The following is a 23325-nucleotide window of genomic DNA, read 5'->3' as shown; positions in this document are numbered from 1 at the left end:
TCAGTTTTAGTCACGTGATGAATGACAGCAAGCAGAGATCTTGGAAACGGTTTAGGATTCAAAAAGTACTGTATATTGGAAAATTGTAGAACCATAATAACCGGTCACTAGTTTTAGTAATGGGGGAATTGGAACGGATAACTAAGGCCACCTGACACGAAGAATGAATTATCAATACTGTCATTTCACAGTCATCTCTATAAGATACCAGAATAATTAAAAACATAAAAACTGGCTAGTAAAACTTACCTTTTTCAGTGACTGAATTTATTGTAACTGTAATAAAAGGAAAAGAAGAAGAATTACAACAGATATCAAGATCTATAATATTCAGATTTTATAGCTTTAGTACAAACATGGCTTTAAACTAAACTTCATGAATCTATATATTGCAGTTAACATAATGGAAATGTAATTGATAAAAGACTATAAAAATTGTAATGCAGATTATATATTCAAAAATAAAATTCTAAGCTTGCAGAGGCCTTGCCTAATACACTGTGTTTTGCCTAGTGCCGGGTCTGAGGGGCGGTGCATGACACACAGATTCTTTGGTGTTCTTTGAATCCCTGTGTCACGCTCCGCCCCCTCAGGCTCTTCATTAGGCAAACACGCTAAATCAGTCTTGCCCAGAATATTTTGTTAAAGGGGTTGTCTGGTATAGAAACTCATTCCCAAATGTCCTATCATAAAATGCGGAGATCATCGTTGGGGGTCCTGCCCAGCTCAGGAGTACCATTAAATTCTATGGACTCTCACTAAATTCCTATGGGTGCAATGCCCAGTATTTATAGCTTAATTTCAGTGACATTAACATAAGAACAAAGGCGTAGTTATAGGACAGATATTATATAAGGTCCTTTGCTGTATATGGAAAATATAGGTCATATGATTAGGTGTAAGCCAGAAAAACTTCACTATGGGAAGCGTCCAGTGCAATATGTCAATAATGGAATGCAGAAGTGAAACGGTTAATCATGGTGAACAAGTCACTGTGATCATAAGACGATATTGCTGATCTTATTTTGTACAGAAATGTCACATGATCAGCGCAAGAGAACAAGGGAACAAGTCAGCTGGAAACACGATTGTACGGGACTCTTCTCCTGCTACAAAGGACTAATACACTCCGAGTGATTGGCTGGGTTTATATTCATCACTGGTCAATGCATGCAAACAAATGACGTAAAGGAAGTTACTCAGCAGTCCGTCAACTTCCTCATCACAACTGTACGATGCCGGCAGGTCATATAATACAGGATATTCCAAAAAACCACCTGGTGTGTCCCCGACCACGTATGGAAATCATACTACTACACTCAGCAGACCTGGTTGTCTGGAGAATGGGCAGAGTAACAGGTGTGCAAAAGGAAAAATTAAACCTTAGTGTTGCTGTAAATCAACCCCGCAAAATGAGTAGGGTACGACAGCCCATCTGCCCCCGTGACGCGATTGCAGGGTGCCAATGGTGGTCATGGCAGCCTGGAGGCTTAATGAAGGCCCACAGGTCTGCCATCTTTGTTCTCCTATTAAGCTCTGCCAGAGGCAGGGCTTAATGGGAGCCTGTCAGGATCACGATATAATACATTTGTATTGTAGTATCTAGTGCAAGCGATCCAACATTCGCTGATTTAGGTACCCTAGAAAGAATTTTATTTTTTTTACATTAAATTACAAAAAAACTTTCCAATTTTTTCCCTAAAGTAAGGTATCGCTGCGTCCGTAAAAGTTTTAACTATTACAATATAACATTATTTAACCCGCACGATGTACGCTATAAAAAAAAAAAACACACCAGCATTGCTATTTTTTGGTCACCTTTAGCTTCCCAAAAAAATGGACTAAAAAGTATTACATGTACCCCAAAATGGTACCAATACAAACCACAGCTCACCCTGCAAAAAAAATAAGCCCGCATACCGCTAAACCGACAGAATAATAAAAAAAGTTATGGCTCTGAAAAAGTGTCGACACAAAACAATTATTTTTTTTTAATAAATAGATTTGTCTTTGTAAAAGTGGTAAAACATGAAAAAAAAAAAAACAATATAAATTTGGTATGGCCATAATCGTATCAACCCATAAAGCTAACATGTCGTTTTTACTGCACGATGAATGACTTTGCCCATGTCACCCTACAAATATTTTTTTTTCAGTTTCCCAGTACATTATATTGTACATTAAACGCTGCTATGAAAAGTTACAACTTGTCCCGCAAAAAACAAGCCCTCATACGGCTGTATCGATGGAAAAAAGAAGGCGGGGAGGAAAAAAACTAAATTTGACTGTGTTGGGAAGGGGTTAAGAAATTCTCATATTCTGTGATATTTGCCACAGCTGAATCAACACTTTAGGAGATAAAAGCTTCCAGGGTTTGATCAGAGGTTGTGGGTTGGAAGAACAGATGATTCTATTGATGAGATTTACAGAGCAGCAACTTCAGCGATCTTCTTCTAGCATTACAGACCGTGTTCACACTGAGATTTCCATTTGGACTTTTGAGGCAGATTTTGCTCTGCACTGTATTACAATGCAGAAGCGATTCTTCTATGAGAGAATAAGAGCTTTCTTTGAGCGATTTCCGCCTCTGACCTCCCTAAAAAAAAAATTGAGGCACATTTTTTTCTGTGTGAACATACTCTAACTCTGCAATACAGCATTCAATAGAGCATGCTACATACAAAATCCAACAGAAAATAAACTCTGTATGAAACCGGAGGCATATGGAAATACAGTAGGGACAGTAGAGAGAACTCCTCTCTGGGTGCCGTATAATACAATACGCCCATGTGTATAAAGCCTTAAATGGCTTGTCTTGTCATGGTGCGGTTTTTCATTCTCATGACCTATCCACAGTATAGGTAATCAGGATATGATCAGTGGGGGCCTGACACCTGGACCCTGCACCGATCAACTGATCAAGCTGCCTTCTGGCACCGGATGTCCATGCTGCAAGCAGATGGATCCGGTCACAGTACGCTATGCAGTGTACAGTGCTATATGCTACCGACACCGGCCACTGCATAACATCCGTTGTTTAGAGGCAGCAGGAACAGCTGATCGGAGCGGGCTATGGGTGTCGGACCCCACCGATCCTATACTGATGACCTATCCTGTAGATAGGTCATCAGTATGAAAAACCGCCCTGTTCCCGGGCAACCCATAATAACATAGAATAATCTGTACTCGTGCCTGCTACAAAAAGAATTACCCGTAATATTGTGCCAGCCACATCGTGATCCTAAAAAAGCTCCATTCCCATAGTAGTGATCAGAGAGTGGTCACTGCTACGACAGTACCCATAAAAATGTGCCGATCACAGTGCCCCTACACTACACACAGCTCCTCTATGGTTCTGCACTGCTCTCTACGCAGGAAGTTGCATGCAGGCAGCCAATCAGCAGCCAAACCTCTCCCGCTCCCTCTTCCTGTGCCAATCTCTGCACTGTTGCGGATAAGTCGGGCAGAAAGGATCTCAGACGTGTTGAGTATTGTGCCAGGTATCCAGGACTGATTTTACTGAATCATGGTACGTATTGTGCCCACATTCATAAATTTTAATGAGATTTGAATCCCTACAAACATACATTTTTGTGGAAACCTAAATATTTATTTTCTGTTCTCTCGCATGGTGTGGGAACTTTTCCCATACTTTGGATTTTCACAGGGGAGCCACTTGTATTTTAGGATTTGTGGTCTTTTATACTTTTACAATCTATTTATCACACATCTGTGTCTATCTATAAAGAGTTTGCACCCATGATTTTCACACCACGTTCCTGGCTTCCCATCAAACAAGCCCCTACAAAGACCTCGGTCACCACAAATGTCCTTTGCTGTCACTCCCATATGTCTGGTTTTCAGAAGTCGCGCCAAGTCAAAAAAGTGGGCCACCCACCCATATGAAATGTATTAATTCCCAAGGTCGATATTTGATGTCATATTTCAGCAGAGGTTTTAATATACTTTATGCTACTGTTTTAGACAAGCTTGTAATTATACGCTATGTATCAAACGCATTGTACAAGAATAGAGCATGCCACATGGGTGCGTCGTTCTAGTCATGAATCGGTAACTTTAACGTAATATAGTTTACACAGGACATCCGAAACTTCACTTCTTCAGGAGACACTGAACATTAGCATGCTGCCACTAGAGAGGTGCTCATGTTTGGAAATTTTAGAGGGTTGGGGCCACCCACGGGACCCGTCACCTATAAGCACGAGTGGAGAGTCACTAACAAAGAGCATCTATTATTTAGAATGGCTCCATGTAATACTACATTTTCCCAGCAGCGGAAACTTGTGGCCAGCACAACTTCCCCGACGATAATGTTCCCCTGATGGCTCATTACGTTTTACACCATGCAACAGCGTCCACTTATCAGACCAGGTTATAACACGAGAAATGGGAAATAACTCCAGAATTCCCTCGTCTCCAGAAGGTTGCTTGGACACTCCTGACAGACTTCAGTCTTATGAACGCGCAGAATAGATCTGTAATATGGGATCTGATAGAGAACGGCATGAAATTGAAAGCACGGTAAAGCTCTGTGGATTTTTATGGGTGTATGAGCCCGTAGAAAATGTACAAAAAAGATAAGTATAATTTAGGTATATTTCTTAATTTATTATTTAGGCCTCATGCACAGCAGCACACAGGGAACGTACCTTGCTCATGAAGGCATTGATTCCACACATACGACATTCGTGATAGAAAAAAAACCTATGAAATTATTACGGACATACAGTAAGGGCCTATACACGTAAATGGCACAATGGCTCTGTACGACTCTGAGGTTGTAACATAAATCAGTAAAATAAAAAAACTAAAAATTCCTGCTTTACTACAATGGAAAATGTGGTTTCCACTTACAGGCTTCATCCAGCTCATTACGACACAATGGCATACTTCCGAAACAAATCATAAGCCGAGAGTGGAGCACTTGACACTGGAGTAAACAGACGCACAGCTCTCAGCATATATCCGGACACATAGTAACACAAAAAACATTATTATACACAGTCATAAACACCACATACACTGCTTCCATACAATAAAAGTAATATACTAAAAACCACAACAATAGACATACATGGGGGTCATCCCTAACCCCCGCTTAGGTATATTGTGGGGGAATTGTACCAAACATTGAAGCATGCGCTGGGGATTGTACGTAAAAACGTGTACGACAACACTTACAGCCTCTTGTTACACAATATCTGTCTCAGAACACAATAGAACAGAACTTGTAGCTTTACTCCAGATACTATATGATCATTGCTCGACATTCCAATCTAGGGAGGGAGATAAGTGGCTGGTAGACACCTCTGCTGTTGCTTATCTCCGGAAGAATCACAAGATTGGTTGAGCTGAAATCAAATCAGTCTGTCCCTTGTAGCTCGTGGCAAGAGATATTGGGGACAATTAGGCTGGACTCCATACACATTAGATTGTCCACAGATTTAATCGAAATTGGCGGATCTGCCATCAAACATCTAACGGAAGCGGTTTTAGGTTGCACATTACGAAGCAACCTCTGTCTCAAATGCAGAATCCTTTACCGAAATAGTCGGGGCAAAGCCCTTTATGAAATATAGAAACAACATTTTGACATTGGTTTCTTTAGGATTCTTGTCCTGTCTCTATTGCTGTGTATATCCAAACCAGAATTTATCAGCACCCTTCTACTACACGGCCACTAGATTGATACAATGTGACGGTTTACAGCCCTATGCTCATAGTATATAGTATACCATATTCACAAATCAAACAGTTGCAAGAGTATTACGTATCAAAGCCACAATTTCCTCAAACCAGCTCTGCTTACTTTGTATAGTGAAACTATGTAGCGCTCGGTCCTATTCAATGACTAATGTCAGCCCATAGGGTGTGGCCCTCCTTACAGAAGAGATCACCTTTGACATTCTCTTTGCAGGTGGAAGATTCTGTTAAAGGCTATATACACCTTTGAAATTTTTTTTATATCTATCAGTGGGTTTAGTGCAACTTTTTAAATACTTTTTTTTAAAAATTCTTTTAACATTTTGAGATAGAGCTGCTTTGTATCCTGTATACAGAGCAGGTGTATTGTGCCCGACGGCTTCAGTGTCGGCAGGTCCTGCGTGTCCACCTGTAATCTATCACATCTAGGTTATGAACTTAGATGTGATCGGTAACCGCTTGATCCTACGTGTCAGAGATACGCAAGACCCGCTGTGACTGAGCCCGTCAGTGCCGCTGACCTGACCGATACAGGTTTCAGCGCTAGATACAGCTGCTCTGTATACAGAATACAAAGCAACTGTATCTCAAAAAGTAAAAATAATTTTGAATAAAGTATTTCGAGAGTTGCACAAAACACCGATCTACATTTTTATTAAAAAAAAGCAAAAAAAACAAGACGCGATTTCAAAGGTTTACAAAGCCTTTAAAGTTAAAATCTCACATACACCTTTTGGTGCCATTTATTTAAAGTAAGGCACCGCTGTTGTGGAGTTACATGACTAGACTTTTACTGGATTTATCGCTTCTGTAGTGGGCATAAAAAAACAGCGGCACAAAGCTGTATTAAAGAGCTCCGGAGCTGCCATTCCCACACTCAATGCTGAAGAAGAATGCAAACTGCTAAGAAACCGGCTGGGATTAGTATAAACTATGGGGGAGATTTATTAATACGGTCTTAAAGTTACAGTATAAAACTAGACCAGACCGGCCGGAACTGCGCTGAATTTATCACAGTGGCGCAGGCTATTCTATAAATTGGGCGCATCTTACTAGACCCTTTTTTATTCCGTAAACTACCTTCACAACTGGTGAATTTTCTATAAATATTTTCCAGACAAAAAATTTTTTTTTTTAAGTCTCATCTTAGCCGCTTTTACTAGACACTTTTCAAAACGGTCTAGAAAGGTGCAAAGTGTGTCTAAAACACATAACAAATTTGGCACGTCATGTAAGAGACTTTTTTTGTCGCGATTTGTGCCGGAATTCTGGAGCATTTTGCTTAGTAAATCTCCTTTTATGCGCGAGTCTAAGTGATAAAGTTTATATGCGAATATTATTACACTGGACATCCAGCAGAACACCTTCCAACCCATATACAATATATCAGATACAGTTGGCAGACATACTGAGAAACTGACCAAGAATGAGGCCAGAAAGAATCGGTATGTCTCTAGCGCCAAAATAATTGGTTCATAATAAAAATTTTAAAAAGTCTCCAAGGGCCTTACGAAAATATTCAACCGTGTCAGACCATGATCTTCCTGCAACTTTTAGTCATTGAGCCTAAGGGTGCAGTCACATGTGGCGCATTTGCCTTGTGTTTCCGCAGCGAAAACTTTACAACGTAATCAAATGAGAACTATAATATTTCAATTTCTCAATTTCTTGCGTTGCGGAATATTTTTTCCATTCGATTACATTGTAATTGTAAGAAAAATATGCCACATGCGACTGCAACCTTAGGCCACATGCACATAATGCGTATTACGTGGTTTTCCCGCTCTGAATTTCCTGTGGAAAATCCACAGCGTAGAACAGTGCCCGCAAAGTAAATGAGATCTGAAGTAATCTCATCTACACGTTGCAGAAGTTTTCCACACGTAGATTGACCTGCGGTGCGTAATTTAAAATCTGCAGCAGGTCAATTTATCTTGGGTTTCCGCATCAAAATGTACAATACACTTCTAAAAACACATATTAAGTACAGATTTTACCTGCGGATTTACCTGTGTCTATCTGCGGTTTTGGTGCGCATCAAATTTCGCAACGCGTGCATGTAGCCATAGGATATGTTCACACATAGCGTAAACACTGCAGATTTCCTGCAACGGATTGCTTGCGGAAAATCAGCATGGTTTTACAGTACCAGCAGTGTGGATGGGATTTGAACAAATCTCATCCACACGCTGCGTAAAAACATCTGCCGGAAAAACGTTTATAAATTGACCTGCTGTCCATTTTTTTTAAATCCGCAGCATGTCAATTTATGCTTCGGAATCGCTGCTGTTGCAGGTTTTTCCTGTGGAAAGGTAAAACTCACATCAAGCAGCAAATGTTGCTATTTTTCAGCAGAAAAGCTGCGATTCCGCCACAAAAAAACCCAAAAACACCCTTTTTTGTGTAAAATGGATAAAAAAAAAAAGTTAATACTTATAGCCCGGCCGTTGTCCCTGCGACGCTTTCTTCTGTTTTCCGTGCAGCCCGGCCTCCTCAGTGACGTTTCATCCCATGATCCCAGGAGGGCGGCCAGGACGAGAACAGAAGAAAGCGTCGCGATGACAACAGACAGGTACAAGTATTACATTTTATTTCAGCCACTGTTTTCCGCAGCAAAGATTCTGACCGAAAAACGGCACAATTTGTTGAGGTTTTTCAGGAGTAATTCCCTGCGGATTCCAGGATGGACATGTTTTACGCAGCATATCCGCCTTGTGTGAACATGGCCTTTAAGTTACTTGTGGTCTCTGGTTATTGCCTCACTATACTGTTGGTAAATGATTTCCCCATTTTAAGGCAATGCAAAAATGTTTTCCGGGAATATACATTGAAGGCCTACAGTGTTCTTAGAGTGAGACTTCGGTGGGTGTCTGACCCCCGGGACCCCCCCCCCCCCATGATGAGCAGAATGAAAAGGCTGCACTGTTGAGTTCATTTCCAGAAGGCCGTGAATTGTATACTTATATCCTAACTGGTGGGTATTGGGCAACTAAAATACGACCCCCCCCCCTATATAATTGATTCTAGAAGTGATGTCAAACAATCAATTACGGCCTGTAACGCGCCTCCTGCAGGATGACAAGCCGTATCGATAATGTCACCAAGGATGAGGATTTTTTTACCCACTCCATTGATGTTGAGGCAGATCGTGAGAATCTACAAAAAATTATAGGCAAGGACCCAGAATCTACAAAGATGTGTAATAATATACATACTGGGATTTGATTTTAATGTCCTATACCAGGGACATATTTACAGGGTCCATGCCCAAGGAAGCCGGATTGGTGAGGTGGGGGTGAGGTAGGTGCAGCATAAATTGACATAGCATTTTAGTTTTTACAATTTACATTGAATACATTTCTACAAGATATGTAATAAACGTACGATCACTAGAACTGGGGACCCTCATCTTATGGATGGCCGTGGTAGGGAGAAGCTCCCGTTACTTTATCCAACATAAACTTGTATAAAGCGGCCCCTTTTTTGTGCTGAACGGCGTGGGTCCCTGGGGTTGGACTTACACTGATCATTAATGGACTATCCAAAGGATAGGCCATCCATGTTTATGTCCTGGAGAATCTTTTTAAAGCAAAAAGTAACCAATTTATAAGGTGCCCAAAAAGGGTTAAACTAGTGGCGCCCAAAACGTCCACTTTGGGATTGATTTGGGAGGCTACACTTATTTTTATTTTTTTGTATAATTAAAAAGTTATGCAGTTTTCTAATATACTTTCAGTATTAATTCCTCTCGGTTTTCAAGATCACTGCTTGTTGTTGTATAGTAGGAACATTCATTGTTTACTCCCATTGGATAAAATTCTGTCCATGGTCATGTGATGTACACGCACGGCTCATTACAGTTACAATATGTGTATCAGAGCGGTGTCTTCTAATGATCCCAGCACCTGTGTGTCCATCACATGATCATGGACAGAAAGTAAGCAATGAATGTTTCTGAACGACAACAAGCAGAGATCTTGTATACGCTTATATTTGGTCACACTTTTTATTGGGTTAAACCGCTTTCTGGAAATGATTCACTATTGTGTCTGATGAAACAGTTACATTCAATAGTATCAGGAGTGTAATACAGCCTAGAAGAACGATTAAAAAATTATCTGTATTGGTATTTTAAATAAAATTGGCTAATAAGCCCATAGAGTGTCTAAGTATAGGCAAAAGCAAGCGGTCAGAGCATGAGAAGAGCCAGAAAAAGAAATACCAAGAAAGATAATAATTTTTTCATCGTTCTTCTAGGCTGTGTTATAAACCTCTTTCTGGAGATAAATTTTAATCTTTTCTTCTCTAATCATATTTGATAATCATGGCTTATCAGGCACTATGGATGCTGAATTCAAGTTTTTTTTTCCACCTTAAATATTAATGGCATATTATCAATGTCTGATTATTAAGTGTTTGACAGCAGGGACCCCCCGCGAACGCCTACAAGGACCGGAGTGTCCAGTAATTGCAAAACAGCCCCAAAAGCCATCATTATAGCGATTGGTGGGGGTTCCAGTAGTCAAACCCCTCGATTAGACATTGATAGCACATCTAGTTGTCAAAAACGGCATATCCATATATCACACATGTATTCACCCAGACGGTATATACTGGTCATTATGTCGTCACCTACTGAATAGATCCCAGCATAGAACAATGCTGCACAGCTTGAGGCCAGACAGCTGTATAAATCCTAATCCTTAAATACTAATCTTACCGGGCTTGTACTCGTCACTGGATTTCTCAGAGTAACAAGGGCAACCATTACATTAAATGTTCTTGTCGGAACTGTAAGTACAAGTGATAAAACTATTTCCCTTAAAATATTGTAGAGTTCCCTCCTTACAGGTTTCTTATATGGGGTTCTTATAAGACATTTACAGTTACAATGTTAGGATTGCTAGCAAATATCCCGGTTTCCTACTGATATATTGTAAAATTAATATATCTATCAAATAACATTTGGATTTTAACATGCCCGATCCTTCGTACCCACATGCAGGGTCAGCCTTAGGGGTTTGTTTGACCTGTGCCATTGCACAGGGCGCATCACTCCAGTAGGTGGAAGGGAGCGCTGCGCCAGCTCCTTTCACCTGGTGGTGTTTCAGAAGCGCCCAGGCCCGACGACTCAGCAGCTGCCTTTCCACCCGGACGCCTTTTTCTCTCAGTGGCGTCGCTAGCGCTGTAGCAGCCATAGCGCTATGGCTGCTAGCGGTGACACTGGGCATGACGGCGCCCATGACGCCTGCCACACCCATGGCCGGCGCCGCCGCTAGCAGCCGCTGTGGCTGCTACAGCGGTAGCGACGCCACATTCAATAGTATCTGCATTTTAAGGACACAGATACTATTAAGCACTACAACAGAGCAGAGAGGTATCTCCCTGCTCTGCTATCTACTAGGTCGGTGGTTCCAAACCAGGCTGCAGCGGCCCCCTGGGAGCCCTCAGGGGTGTAGCAACACTCCTCTGAACCACTGCCACGGTCGTGCTTTCTCTCCTCCTCACAGCGCGAGGTGCATGTAAAGGAAGGGAGGGATTTTTTTGCAGCCCCCTTGTAGATAGCACCCCCCACCTCCGTAGATGGCACTCCCCAGCCCCACCTTTCTGTACATAGCACCACTGTAGCTCCCTGAAGGAGCAGAATCCCCCGGTGGCCAAGGGCTTCCGCTCCTGGACATCACTGTCCATAAATGGACAGAGACGTCAGGGGTTTCTCCTGGGGTGGAATCCCCAGTTACAGCGTCGGCAACGCTGTGGACGGGCATTACACTACAGGAGTTGCCCCTGATGTCACTGTCCATATATGGACAGACATCAAGCGCTCCGTCCAGGAGCGGAATCCTCGGCCTCAGGGGGATTCCGCTCCTTCAGGGAGCTACGGTGGGTCTATCTACAGGAAGGGGGGTTCTAATTACAAGGGGGCTGTGTGGCACTACCTACAAGGGGGCTGTGTGGCACTACCTACAAGGGGGCTGTGTGGCACTACCTACAAGGGGGCATCTGTGAGTGGCGGGCTGATGGTCATTTTAGTAAGAGTGTCAGGCTGATAGCCATTTTAGTAAGAGTAGCAGGCTGGTGGTCATTTTACTGTGAGTGGCGGGCTGATGGTAATTTTATTGTGAGTGGCGGGCTGATGATCTTCAAGTGGTTTCCACCTCTGACCTCCAATTAAAATTAATACGAGGCAGAAAATAACTGCGACGCTCGTTTGTTGCTTTTTTGCCTGGGTCCTTTGAATTGGCTTCAACGGCTTAAAAAACACGCAAAACATACCAGAGTGTAGAGTGTAGTGCTTGTTTTTAGCCGTTTTCGGTCTTTCTTTTTTGGTAGGGGTGCCCTGAGGAAATTTTTTTTCCAGGAGTGCCTCGAGTCTGAAAAGGTTGGGAAACTCTGTAGTAGGCTCCCCGCGCCGGCCGGCGTGATTACATCACTGGATCATGCCGGCCTACACAAGGATCCTGTCATCGCATTCGTCATGGGAACGGAGCCTAGGTGAGTACAATTTTTTTTGTTTGGGGGGACGGTCTACAAGAGGAGGTGAGAGCTGTATGGCATTGTCTACATGGAGGAGGTTGGGCATTATGGCACTGTCTATGGGGAGTCTGTATGGCACAATCTACAGGGGGGCACTATCTAGAAGGGGGGGCTGTGTGTGGCACAGGGGAGGGGAGCATTATACTGTGTGGAGGCCACTAAGTGGACATTATACTGTGTTAGGGCACTACAGGGGGCAATATACTGTGTGGCACTCAGGGGGCATAATACTGTGTGGGCACAGTTATATGACAAAATACTGTGTCCTTGAAGGGGTTATAATATATTATACTGTATGGGGGGCACTAAAGGATCATTATACTTTTTATGGGGCATTTTTTTATGACAGGGTGGGGCACCGAATAATGATTTTGCACAGGACGCCTTCTATCCTAAGGCCGGCCCTGCCCGCATTAGTAGGAGAGGCGTCTAGTAGCGGTTTATGCCCCTCTCCACATTGAAAGCACATGTATGATCGTCCGGGAGAAATAGCCATCAGCCGAAAGAGCGTTCAGACCACAACTATCTAAAGTGCATAGCCACCTTTAGGTTCTGTTCACATCACGTTACAACCCTACGTTGGGAGCATCTGACGCGTAGCTGTGGTTGGCGTACAGTGGCATATGTAGATAATAGACTCCCACAGTAAAAAAACAAAACAAAAAAAAAACAAAAAAACACGAAAAAAACAACACGCATACCGCGCAGTAATAATTTTTACTGTATCCATTTTATAGAATAGTCTACTACGCTATTCTATAAGCAAAGAAAAAAAGGTGTACCAACACTTCTGAGCCCAGCATATGCTAAAAGGACATGGTTTTGTCATCTGGTGGGTGAATGGGCGACGATAGATATACGTTCAGCATATACGCCAGTAGCTTTCCCTGCACATGTGCCAAACAGAGAGCTGTAACGTGATGTAAACAAGCCTTCCTATCACCATTAAGTCTTATGTACACGACCGAATTACACGTCTGTACAAGTTCTCAGATGTAGAGCTGTAAAACAACACTAATGTTATCCTATGGAGGATTCCCTTCCTCCAAATGCCGCTGTTTGTTTGTTTGTATGGAGGTATTTTTGTATCTACTCCGTGTATATAAAAAGTAATCGTGCCATGCTCCGTCAGACACTGTATGGGAGCAGATTTTCCTCATAGAAGTCAACGAAAACTAAAAAATCCCATCCATGGACATTGAGCCATTTAAAAACCTACAGTATTTTATTTTTCTTCCTAAACGGCTCGCGAGGATTACCAGAACGAAATACACAAAACTCATACAGTAAAACCGCACACAACACAACATGGAAAAATACAGAACTACAAAAATCACAGTTTGCACAGCGCGCCGCATGACATGAAGCCTTACGTGGCCATCCCAGTGACGCGGCATCCCACAGATCACCTCCCGTTATATATTTACATCATGCTGTGGTCCTCAACATATTCTGGGCTCAGCAGTGCGCTTATACATTTTTTCTTGCTCTCCAATGATTATGAAACTACAACCCCCAGCATGCATCTTACCTCACGTACCAGCCCTAAAAAGGAGTCCTTTTGTTTTGTAAATTCTGACCACTATTACCAAGAAAGTCGATTATGTAAGAGTAGAAGGATGTTAGTGATGACAGGAAATGTATTGTTCTGAAAGCGGCCTAAAACAAAGAGTCCGACCACAGGCAGAACAACAGTTACATCCCCCAAAGACTATAAAGGAACAAGGCTGCAACTATACTACACAGGGACATCACAGACCAGATCTAGACGGGGGTCCCTGTACGGTCCTCTATATCAACCCATTTATGGATGTGTCTTAAGGTCCATACAGAGCCACTATACGGCTTATCTGCATCTAAACAATGGCACTCCACTCCCAGCATGCACTTACTGTCCATGTAGGGACCCGGACATTACATTCTGTATCATTTAAGGTGCAGCAAGCAACCATAGCGTATACAGTACCTTGAGTACTATACATATTATACCAAGCCTGCCCGGTTATTTCTATAACCCCCATAGACTTCAATGGAGGTAGCAGCGCACATGCACGGCCACCTCTACATTTCGTCTGTGCTTGGATGCAGCCACCTTGGCTTGCAGAACAGAGAAAAGGAGTCCCCAGTTCTCCCGATAGTTGGAAGGGGGGCGGGGGGACCGACAGACATTTATAGCATGTCCTGTAGGTATATAAAAAATTTCTAAAGTGGGAAAAACTCTATAAGACTCTGTTCACACTGGCATTAAGGTTTCGTTGCCGTTTGGCAGTCAGTAAAGTGTAGTAAGCTGTGTTATAACATCTAGAATTTAAACCAAATGAACCATTAGGGCTGGTCCACACGTAACGGAATTTCTGCAGAAAATTTCTGCAGCAATTCTGCGGAATCTAGCAGAATTTCCGCTGCAGAAATACCGGACCACTTTGCGTTTTTTACTGCAGAAAATGGTGCGTATTTTGCTGCGTTTTTCTCACTGTTGGGAGATGGTGACATCTCTGAAAAACGTAGCAATTCATTCCACTTTCCGCAGCAGGAATTGACATGCTGCTGTCCGAGAAATACGCACCGCAATTTTACGCGTGTGGATGAGATTTGTTAAATCTCACCCACTTTATGATACTGTATTCCGCTGTGTATTTTCCGTCCGCAATTCCGGATGGAAAGTACGCAGCAATTTCAATACGTTTGGACTAGCCCTTATTTAGCCACTACATGGTGCCGCGCTATAGCGCCTTAATACAGAAACATTCCTGCCTGGAAGAACGGGCACAATTTTTAATTCCTCTGTATGCATCCATGCCAAATTGGAGGTACTTTATGGCCCTCTACGGGGGACGCATTACAGCTTCGTACAACTCAGTGGTTGTATGGAGGCATAATATGGCTGTGTGAGGTCTAGCCTTGTTTGGGCCGGTTCACACAAAAGTTATTGATGCATTTTCTTTTTTAAAGGTGTTTGACATCTCAGGAAGTGATAGCAGATCGCTAGGATGTGCCATCGCTTTCTATTTGGTGGGGTCCAACGGCCGGGACCACCAGCGATTATGAGACTAAAATGGGCCACATCTCACTGCTTCACTTGACTGTGCTTCATTGTTATGAGTGATGGCATATCCTAACAATAGGTCAGCCCTTTCTGAGATCCATTAAAAAAGAATGATCCCACGTAGCAGTGTCCGCATGCAACCGAAACCCCACTCACTTACGGTAGCCATTGGCCACCCGATTTTGCCAGCTAATACTAGCAAATTTGAGCGGCCATTGGCCACTGCAAGTGACCGGGTTTTGGCCGCATACTGACGCTACTACGTTTGACTGTAACCTTTATTTTTTTAAAGATTATCCTGGTACTAAATTTATTGCTGTCGAGTCTCCTGGGCACCCCGAAACCTCCTGAAAGTGTGCACTGCTGCAGCCTGGTGCTGCGAAATCATACTCAGCCCCACCGTCAAGACGCATGATCTCTGGGCGCCATGCTGCTAGGACATATATTCTAGCTGTTGTAGGGGCACCGTTCCATCTCCGACTACTTGCAACGGATGTGCCACCTAGGTCGGTCTAATCTTAGGTGTGATTGAAATCACTGGTGTCTGTATTTGTTCTGAGTGTCTGGTATGGGTCTGTATTCACTTTAGATGTGATGAAGGGGGGGGTGGTGTTATGCACGATTTGTGATTCAAATGCAGTCGTTTGGCGCATTTCCAATATATAAACAGGTGAGGAATAACAAAAAAATTGTGTGTGGTGCACTGCTTTGTTTAGTTTCCCTGATGTCCAAGTAAGGTGTAAGTATATGATGCCCTAGGCCTTGTTCAGATGGAGGGGTTAAAGAGGCTCTGTCACCAGATTTTGCAACCCCTATCTGCTATTGCAGCAGATCGGCGCTGCAATGTAGATTACAGTAACGTTTTTATTTTTAAAAAAACTAGCATTTTTGGCCAAGTTATGACCATTTTCGTATTTATGCAAATGAGGCTTGCAAAAGTCCAAGTGGGTGTGTTTAAAAGTAAAAGTCCAAGTGGGCGTGTATTATGTGCGTACATCGGGGCGTGTTTACTACTTTTACTAGCTGGGCGTTCTGATGAGAAGTATCATCCACTTCTCTTCAGAACGCCCAGCTTCTGGCAGTGCAGACACACATCGTGTTCTCGAGAGATCACGCTGTGACGTCACTCACTTCCTGCCCCAGGTCCTGCATCGTGTCGGCCACATCGGCACCAGAGGCTACAGTTGATTCTGCAGCAGCATCAGCGTTTGCAGGTAAGTAGCTACATCGATTTACCTGCAAACGCCGATGCTGCTGCAGAATCTGGTGCCGATGCCTCTGGTGCCGATGTGTCCTCGCTAGTCTGACACGATAATTGCTCTCGTATTTTCTTGGTTTACGGGGAAATCGCTAGTAGCCCTATATACCACGGCAGTTATGCGCTCTATCAGCTTACTTTCTGGCCTAGGTTCGAGCAGAAGTCTCTGCGCGTCAGATAGGCCCCTGTCTGATCTGTTGCTGAGAAAGCCTGAGTTTGCTGAGGAGTTTCAGCAGCTCGAGCAGCAGTATGACGCATTTGATCAGCTTGCAGGTGAGCAAGAGGAGTCTCTGCAGCTAGTAATGCAGCTTTCCTCCTGGCTATCAGTAATCTGATTGGTTGGTATGGGTAACTGCTCCCCTGTACCTTCCTATCTAGGATTATCTTGTAAAGTGCACTACCTGCTACTGCCAGAAAAAACAAACAACTTTACTACAAAAGCGAATGTCTGTATTTGCTTTTATAGAATTGGATCGTGATCATGTGATAATGACTGATAACAGAGAACAGCAAGGTTGGTGCTTTTATGAAAAACTTCCTGAACACCCAATATACCTATGTGCCAAATTTGGGGTCAAATAATTCAGATGCCTATAGAGGACAACAAACAGACGTTCGCTATAATGGCTGATAACAGAGAACAACGGCAAGTTTGGGACATTTACGAAAACCTTCCCGGACAACCGATGTACCTATGTGCCAAATTTGGGGTCAAATGGTTCAGGCGTTTGGATGCCTATAGAAGACAGACAGACATTGACTTTTATAATATAGAATAGCGGAGTTACCCGGCTTCACACTGGTCCATTTGTTTGTGGTTTGTATTGGTGGTTAAAAACGTCATTTCCTACTGATATGAAGCCGACATATCCAATAAAGTCCAAGTGCAGGGTTCCTTTTTTGAGGCATGACTGGAATGAAAGGGGTTCAATTTATGAGAATACTGAAATCCACAGGGGGCTTGGTTCTGTTGAGAGATTTCAGCAGCTCGGGCAGCAGCCATGCTCTTTGCCACAGGAGTCTTTCGTCTAAGTGCAGGTTCCTTTTTGGAGGTATGACTGGTATGAAAGGGTTTAAGTTTTTTAGTATGCTCAAATCCACTATAGTTGCAGTTCGTTTAAGGTGAGTAACATGTCGAGTAAAGAAAAATGGCTTGGTTGTTATGGAAACCTGGTCTAAAACTGTTGTGTATGTGAGTGAGGCTAAGAATGAAGGACCTGCGAGCTTCTATTGGCTAATACGGGTCATGTGATATGGAGGAAGGTCCTTGATGTTGAAGCCTTTGTTGTAATATTTGCTTTTGTGAATGTCGAGACCGGTAGGTCCTAGAGAGCTGAAACCTGGTCTAAACCTTCAGAAACGGTTTACTTATGTGCCAAATTTGGTGCAGATTGGTCCAGTCATTTGGCCGTGCATAAAGAACAAACAACAGAAATTCATATATATATACACACACACACACATATATATATATTTATTTTATACTGACATCTGAGGACCGTGTACATATACTGTACCAGTCAAAAGTTTTACACACCTTTTCATTCAATGTTTTTTTTAACATTGTAGATTTATATTGAAGACATGATAACTAAGACGGAACATATGGAATTAAGTAATAAACAGAAGGGTGTTAAACCAGAATATGTTTTATATTTTATATTCTTCAAAGTAGCCGCCTTTTGCACCATCTTGGCACTCTCTCAATCATCTTCATGAAGTCGCCTGGAATGGTTTTCAATTAACAGGTATGTCCCGTCAAGTGTTAATTTATTGAATTTCTTGCCTTCATAATGTGTTTGAGACCATCAGAGGTAGGTTCAGTACACACCTCCATACAGTGTTCAGACCTATTCAACTACTGCTCTAATCCACATTATGGCAGAAACCTCTAAAGAGAGACGTAACTGTGAAGGTATCCTCAAGTGCAGTCATGAAAATCATCAAACGCTATGATGAAACTGGCTCTCATGAGGACAGCCCCAGGAAAGGAAGACCAAGAGTTACCTCTACGGCAGAGGAGAAGTTCATTCGAGTTATCAGCCTCAGAAATCACAAATGAACAGCCCCTCAGATTAGAGGCACATAAATGCTACACAAAGATAGTACCAGACACATCTCAACATCAAGGGTATGTGCACACGTAGTGTTTTCAGGCGTATTTCGGGGCATTTACGCCTCGAAAAACGCCTGAGAAATCGGAAACAGAATGCCTACAAACATCTGCCCATTGATTTCAATGGGAAATACGGCGTTCTGCTCCGACGGGGTGTTTTGTTACGCCTCATTTTAAAAAAACGGTGCGTAAAAAGACACCCGCGAAAAATAAGTGCATGTCACTTCTTGAGGCGTTTTTGAAGCCTTTTTTCATGGACTTTATAGAAAAACAGCTCCAAAAATGGCCGTAAAAAACGCCTGGCTTAAAAAACGACTGAAAATCAGGAGATGTTTTCCCTTGAAAACAGCTCCGTATTGTCAACGTTTTTGATTTTACGTGTGCACATACCCTTAGGGTATGTGCACACGGCTTATTTTCGGCCGTTTTTCGGGCTGTAAACGCCCGAAAAACGGGCAAGAAAAATTGGCAGCAGAACGCCTCCAAACATCAGCCCTTTGATTTCAGAGGGGCCGTTTTTTACGTGGCCGTTTTGAAAAACGGCCGCGTAAAAAAACGGCCACAAAAAAATTGTGCGGGTCACTTCTTGGGACATTTTTGGAGCTGTTTTTCAAAGAATATAGAAAACAGCTCTAAAAACGTCCGTGAAAAATGCAGCGAAAATTGCGAGTGGCTTAAAAAATGTCTGAAACACAGGAGCGGTTTTCCCTTGAAAACCGCTCCGTATTTTCAGACGTTTTTGATTTTGCGTGTGCACACACCCTAACTGTTCACAGGAGACTGCGAGAATCAGCCCTTTATGGTCGAATTGCTGCAAAGAAGCCACTACTGAGGGACAGCAGCATGAAGAAGAGAATCGCTTGGGCCAGGAAACACAGGAATGGACCTTAGACCAGTGGAAATCTGTACTTTTGTCTAATAGGTCAAAAATTGAGTTTTTTGGTTAAAACCGCCATGTCTTTGTGACACGCAGAAAAGGTGAGCGGATGGTTTCTACATGTGTGGTCACCACCGTGAAGCATGGAGGGGGTGTGATGGCGTGGGGTGATTTGCTGGTGACTATTGGTGATTTATTCAAAATTCAAGGAACATTTAACAAGCGTGACTACCACAGCATTCTGCAGCGACGCGCCATCCCATCTGGATTGCGCGGGAACCATCATTTGTTTTTCGAGAGGACATTGACCCCAAACACACGTCCAGGCTATGTAAGGGCTACTTGACCAAGGAGAGTGATGGAGTGCTGCGTCAGATGACATGGCCTCCCCAGTCACCCGATCTAAACCCAATTGAGATGGTTTGGGATGAGTTGGACCGCAGAGTGAAGGAAAAGCAGCCAACAAGTGCTCAGCACCTCTGGGAGCTCCTTCAAGACTGTTGGCAAATCATTCCAGGTGACGACCTCATGAAGATGAATGAGAGAATGACAGGAGTGTGCAAAGCTGTCATCAAGGCAAAAGGGGGCGACTTTGAAGAATCTAAAATATATTCTGTTTTGTTTACCACTCAAAACCATATGTTCCTTTAGGCTATGTTCACACAGAGTTTTCTGACGCGGAAACTGCGCCAAAAAACTCGTCAAAAATGGCCCGAAAATGCCTCCCATTGATATCAATGGGAGGCGGAGGCGTCTTTTTCCCGCGAGCAGTAAAACCGTCTTGCGGGAAAAAGAAGCGACATGCCCTATCTTCGGGCATTTACGCCTCTGACCTCCCATTGACTGCAATGGGAGGCAGAGAAAGCGTATTTTGCGGCGTTTTATGCCCACGGCGCTCAATGACCACGGGCGAAAAATGGCGAACAGGGAGAGGAAAATCTGCCTCAAACTTCCAAACTGAATTTTGGGGCAGAAATTCTGCATGCAAAAAACTCTGTGTGAACATAGCCTTATAGTTATGTCTTCAATATGATTCTACAATGTAGAAAAAATAAATAAAAAAGCCATGGAATGAAAAGGTGTCCAAAATTTTGACTGGTACGGTTTGCAGCATGTGCAATGTACACACACACATATATATATATATATATATATATATATATATATATACACATACATACATAGGTATAGATAGATAATGTACATGTGTATATATATATATAATATATTGATATATATGGACAGTGTACACATATACACATATAATATACAGATATGAAGACTGTATACATGCATATAATGTGAGGACATTGTACATATATGTGTATTTTATATATACAGTATGTATGTGTGTGTACACTGTCCTCACATATCAGTATATTATATATATTTGTACACTATCCTCGTTAGTATAATTAATATATATATATATATATTTTTACACACACATATGTATATACCGTTCTCATATCTGTATAAGGGTTTCATGAGAACAGTATAGATATGAGGACAGTGTACATATATATATTATACAGATCTAGGACAGTGTATCTATCTATATATGATATACTAGGACAGTGTACACACACACACACACACACATATATATATATATTATACAGATCTAGGACAGTGTACACATATATATTATACAGATCTAGGACAGTGTATCTATCTATATATGATATACTAGGACAGTGTACACACACACACACACACACATATATATTATACAGATCTGACTATGTATGTATGTATATATATATATATATATATATATATATATAAAATATACTAGCACAGTGTATATATATATATATATATATATATATACTAGTACAGTGTATACATACAATATACAGTGTACACGCTACTACTCCCCTCCCGCAGGCGCAGTGTCATGTACACACATAAGACCTCATGTGCACTCAGTACCAGGCGGATGTCAGCAGGAAGTGCAGTACTCACATATACACAGCTCCAGCACGTACGCGTAATACGACCAGCACACGACCAGCGTGATAAACACCACCGGGATCCAGCCCACCACCCGCTGGCAGCAGCGCAGTACATGAGCCGGCGCCATGATCCCGCAGCAGCTGCCGGTGCCCAGCAGCTACTGTCACTGTCCAGGGGGCGGGGCCAGGAGAGGAACGGAGTGCCAGCCACACCTACCCGTAACGTCAGCACTGACGCCACGTCAGAGGGATTGCTGGGGGACACTGGGTGGGGATGAGCTCAGCTCTGCGGCGTGGTCAGTACCGCAGTAGTGTAGACGGCTCTTGTCAGTAGCGTCATGCTGAGCTCTCCATAACCGGCGCCAGGGCTATAACCCAGTGTATCTATAACCGGTGACAAACAAATAGCAGCTGTATCTGCCTTAAAGGGGAGCTCTTAAAATAGTGAAAAAAAGTTATCTAAGAAACCACCTGTTAAAGGGAATGTGTTGCCAGAAAAACATGTTTTTTTAAAAAAAATTAAACATTTAGTGTGTGGGTGATTAAACATTGTTCAAATTTTTTTTATTTTTTTGCACGAGTCCAGGAAATATTATAAATTATTTCTAATTTATAATACTACCCATTTTTGGTCACTAGATGGAGCTGTTCCCAAAATTGCAGCATTGCAACGTTGGGTTAAAAGCCCTCGCTCTAGTGAGCTCTCAGCATTCCCCCCTCCTTTATCCTGGCTAGTGCCGGGATAAACGAGGATTTTGAACGATGTAACCTCTTACACTGTGTGTCGCCATTTTTTGAGCTAACCCACAGTGTAGTAGGTTTACATACAGTAGTAAACACACACAAACACGAACATACATTGAAATCTCTTACCTGCTCCTGCCGCCGCGGCTCCCTCCGCCCCGTCCGCTCCGTTTGCTGCCGCTGGTGCAAGTGCACAAATCCGGAAGCCGCGACCGGAAGTAGTAATATTACTGTCCGGCCGCGACTTCCGGTCCACAGGAAAATGGCGCCGGACGGCGCCAATTTCGAATAGGACTGTGTGGGAGCGGCGCATGCGCAGTTCCCACACAGACGCCGTACACTGCAGTCAATGGGACGGGAGCCGTTCGCAGTCCCTATGGGACTGTGGCTGCCGTATTCCATGTCTGTATGTGTCGTTAATCGACACACACAGAAATGGAACAAAAAATGGCAGCCCCCATAGGGAAGAAAAAGTGTAAAAATAAGAAAAAGTAAAACACAAACACACAAATAAATATAAACGTTTTTAATAAAGCACTAACATCTTGAACATATGAAATTTTTTTTGGGTGATGACACTGTTCCTTTAATAGCCTCTCTGCACATGTGACAGCACCTCTTGTATCATTCTTATGCACATTGGGTGGATTGAAAACCAGGGTTCACAATAAAGGTGTTGCCCACTTGGCTCGTTTTTCTTGGCATCTGAGTGGCACTCTATAGTTTTCTCGGACCCAGACACTTCAGTGGGTGAGTTGGGTCCGTAAAAAACGGACCCGACTCTGATCAGTGGAAACATAGAACATGTCCTATATTTCCACGGATCACGGACAGGACTCGGGCGGCACACACGGTCAGACTGCTCGGACCTCTCACTTCGTGCACGCACCACTACTGCACACCGTTTTCTGGCGTAGAAAAGTCACAAGTGACTCAAAATTGCGAGCGCCGCGGCCCCTTCAAATAGCTAATCAGCGGGAATGCCGAGTGTCGGACCCCCACCAATCTACTATCGATGGCCTAGTCGAAGGACAGGCCATCAATTTTAAAAACCTGGACAACCCC

The 23325-nt window shown here is 42.9% G+C and overlaps 1 protein-coding gene across 2 annotated transcripts in view; it reads right to left on the bottom strand.

Moving 5' to 3' along the window:
* Positions 1 to 21685, bottom strand: part of ZDHHC20 (zDHHC palmitoyltransferase 20) — a 54603-nt gene extending 32918 nt beyond the window's left edge. For both annotated transcript variants that reach the window (XM_075851630.1, XM_075851631.1), the window contains exons 1-2: positions 21527 to 21685; positions 250 to 276 (exon numbers count right to left, since the gene is read on the bottom strand). In XM_075851630.1, coding sequence (XP_075707745.1) covers positions 250 to 276; positions 21527 to 21644 — 145 coding nt within the window. In that variant the 5' untranslated portion in view covers positions 21645 to 21685. The remainder of the gene's footprint in view (positions 1 to 249; positions 277 to 21526) is intronic.
* Between the last annotated feature and the right edge of the window lie 1640 nt (positions 21686 to 23325).

The sequence above is a fragment of the Rhinoderma darwinii genome, chromosome 2 (assembly GCF_050947455.1).
Source record: "Rhinoderma darwinii isolate aRhiDar2 chromosome 2, aRhiDar2.hap1, whole genome shotgun sequence".
Classification (NCBI taxonomy): domain Eukaryota; kingdom Metazoa; phylum Chordata; class Amphibia; order Anura; family Rhinodermatidae; genus Rhinoderma; species Rhinoderma darwinii.
This window is presented reverse-complemented; position numbering and strand designations above follow the sequence as displayed.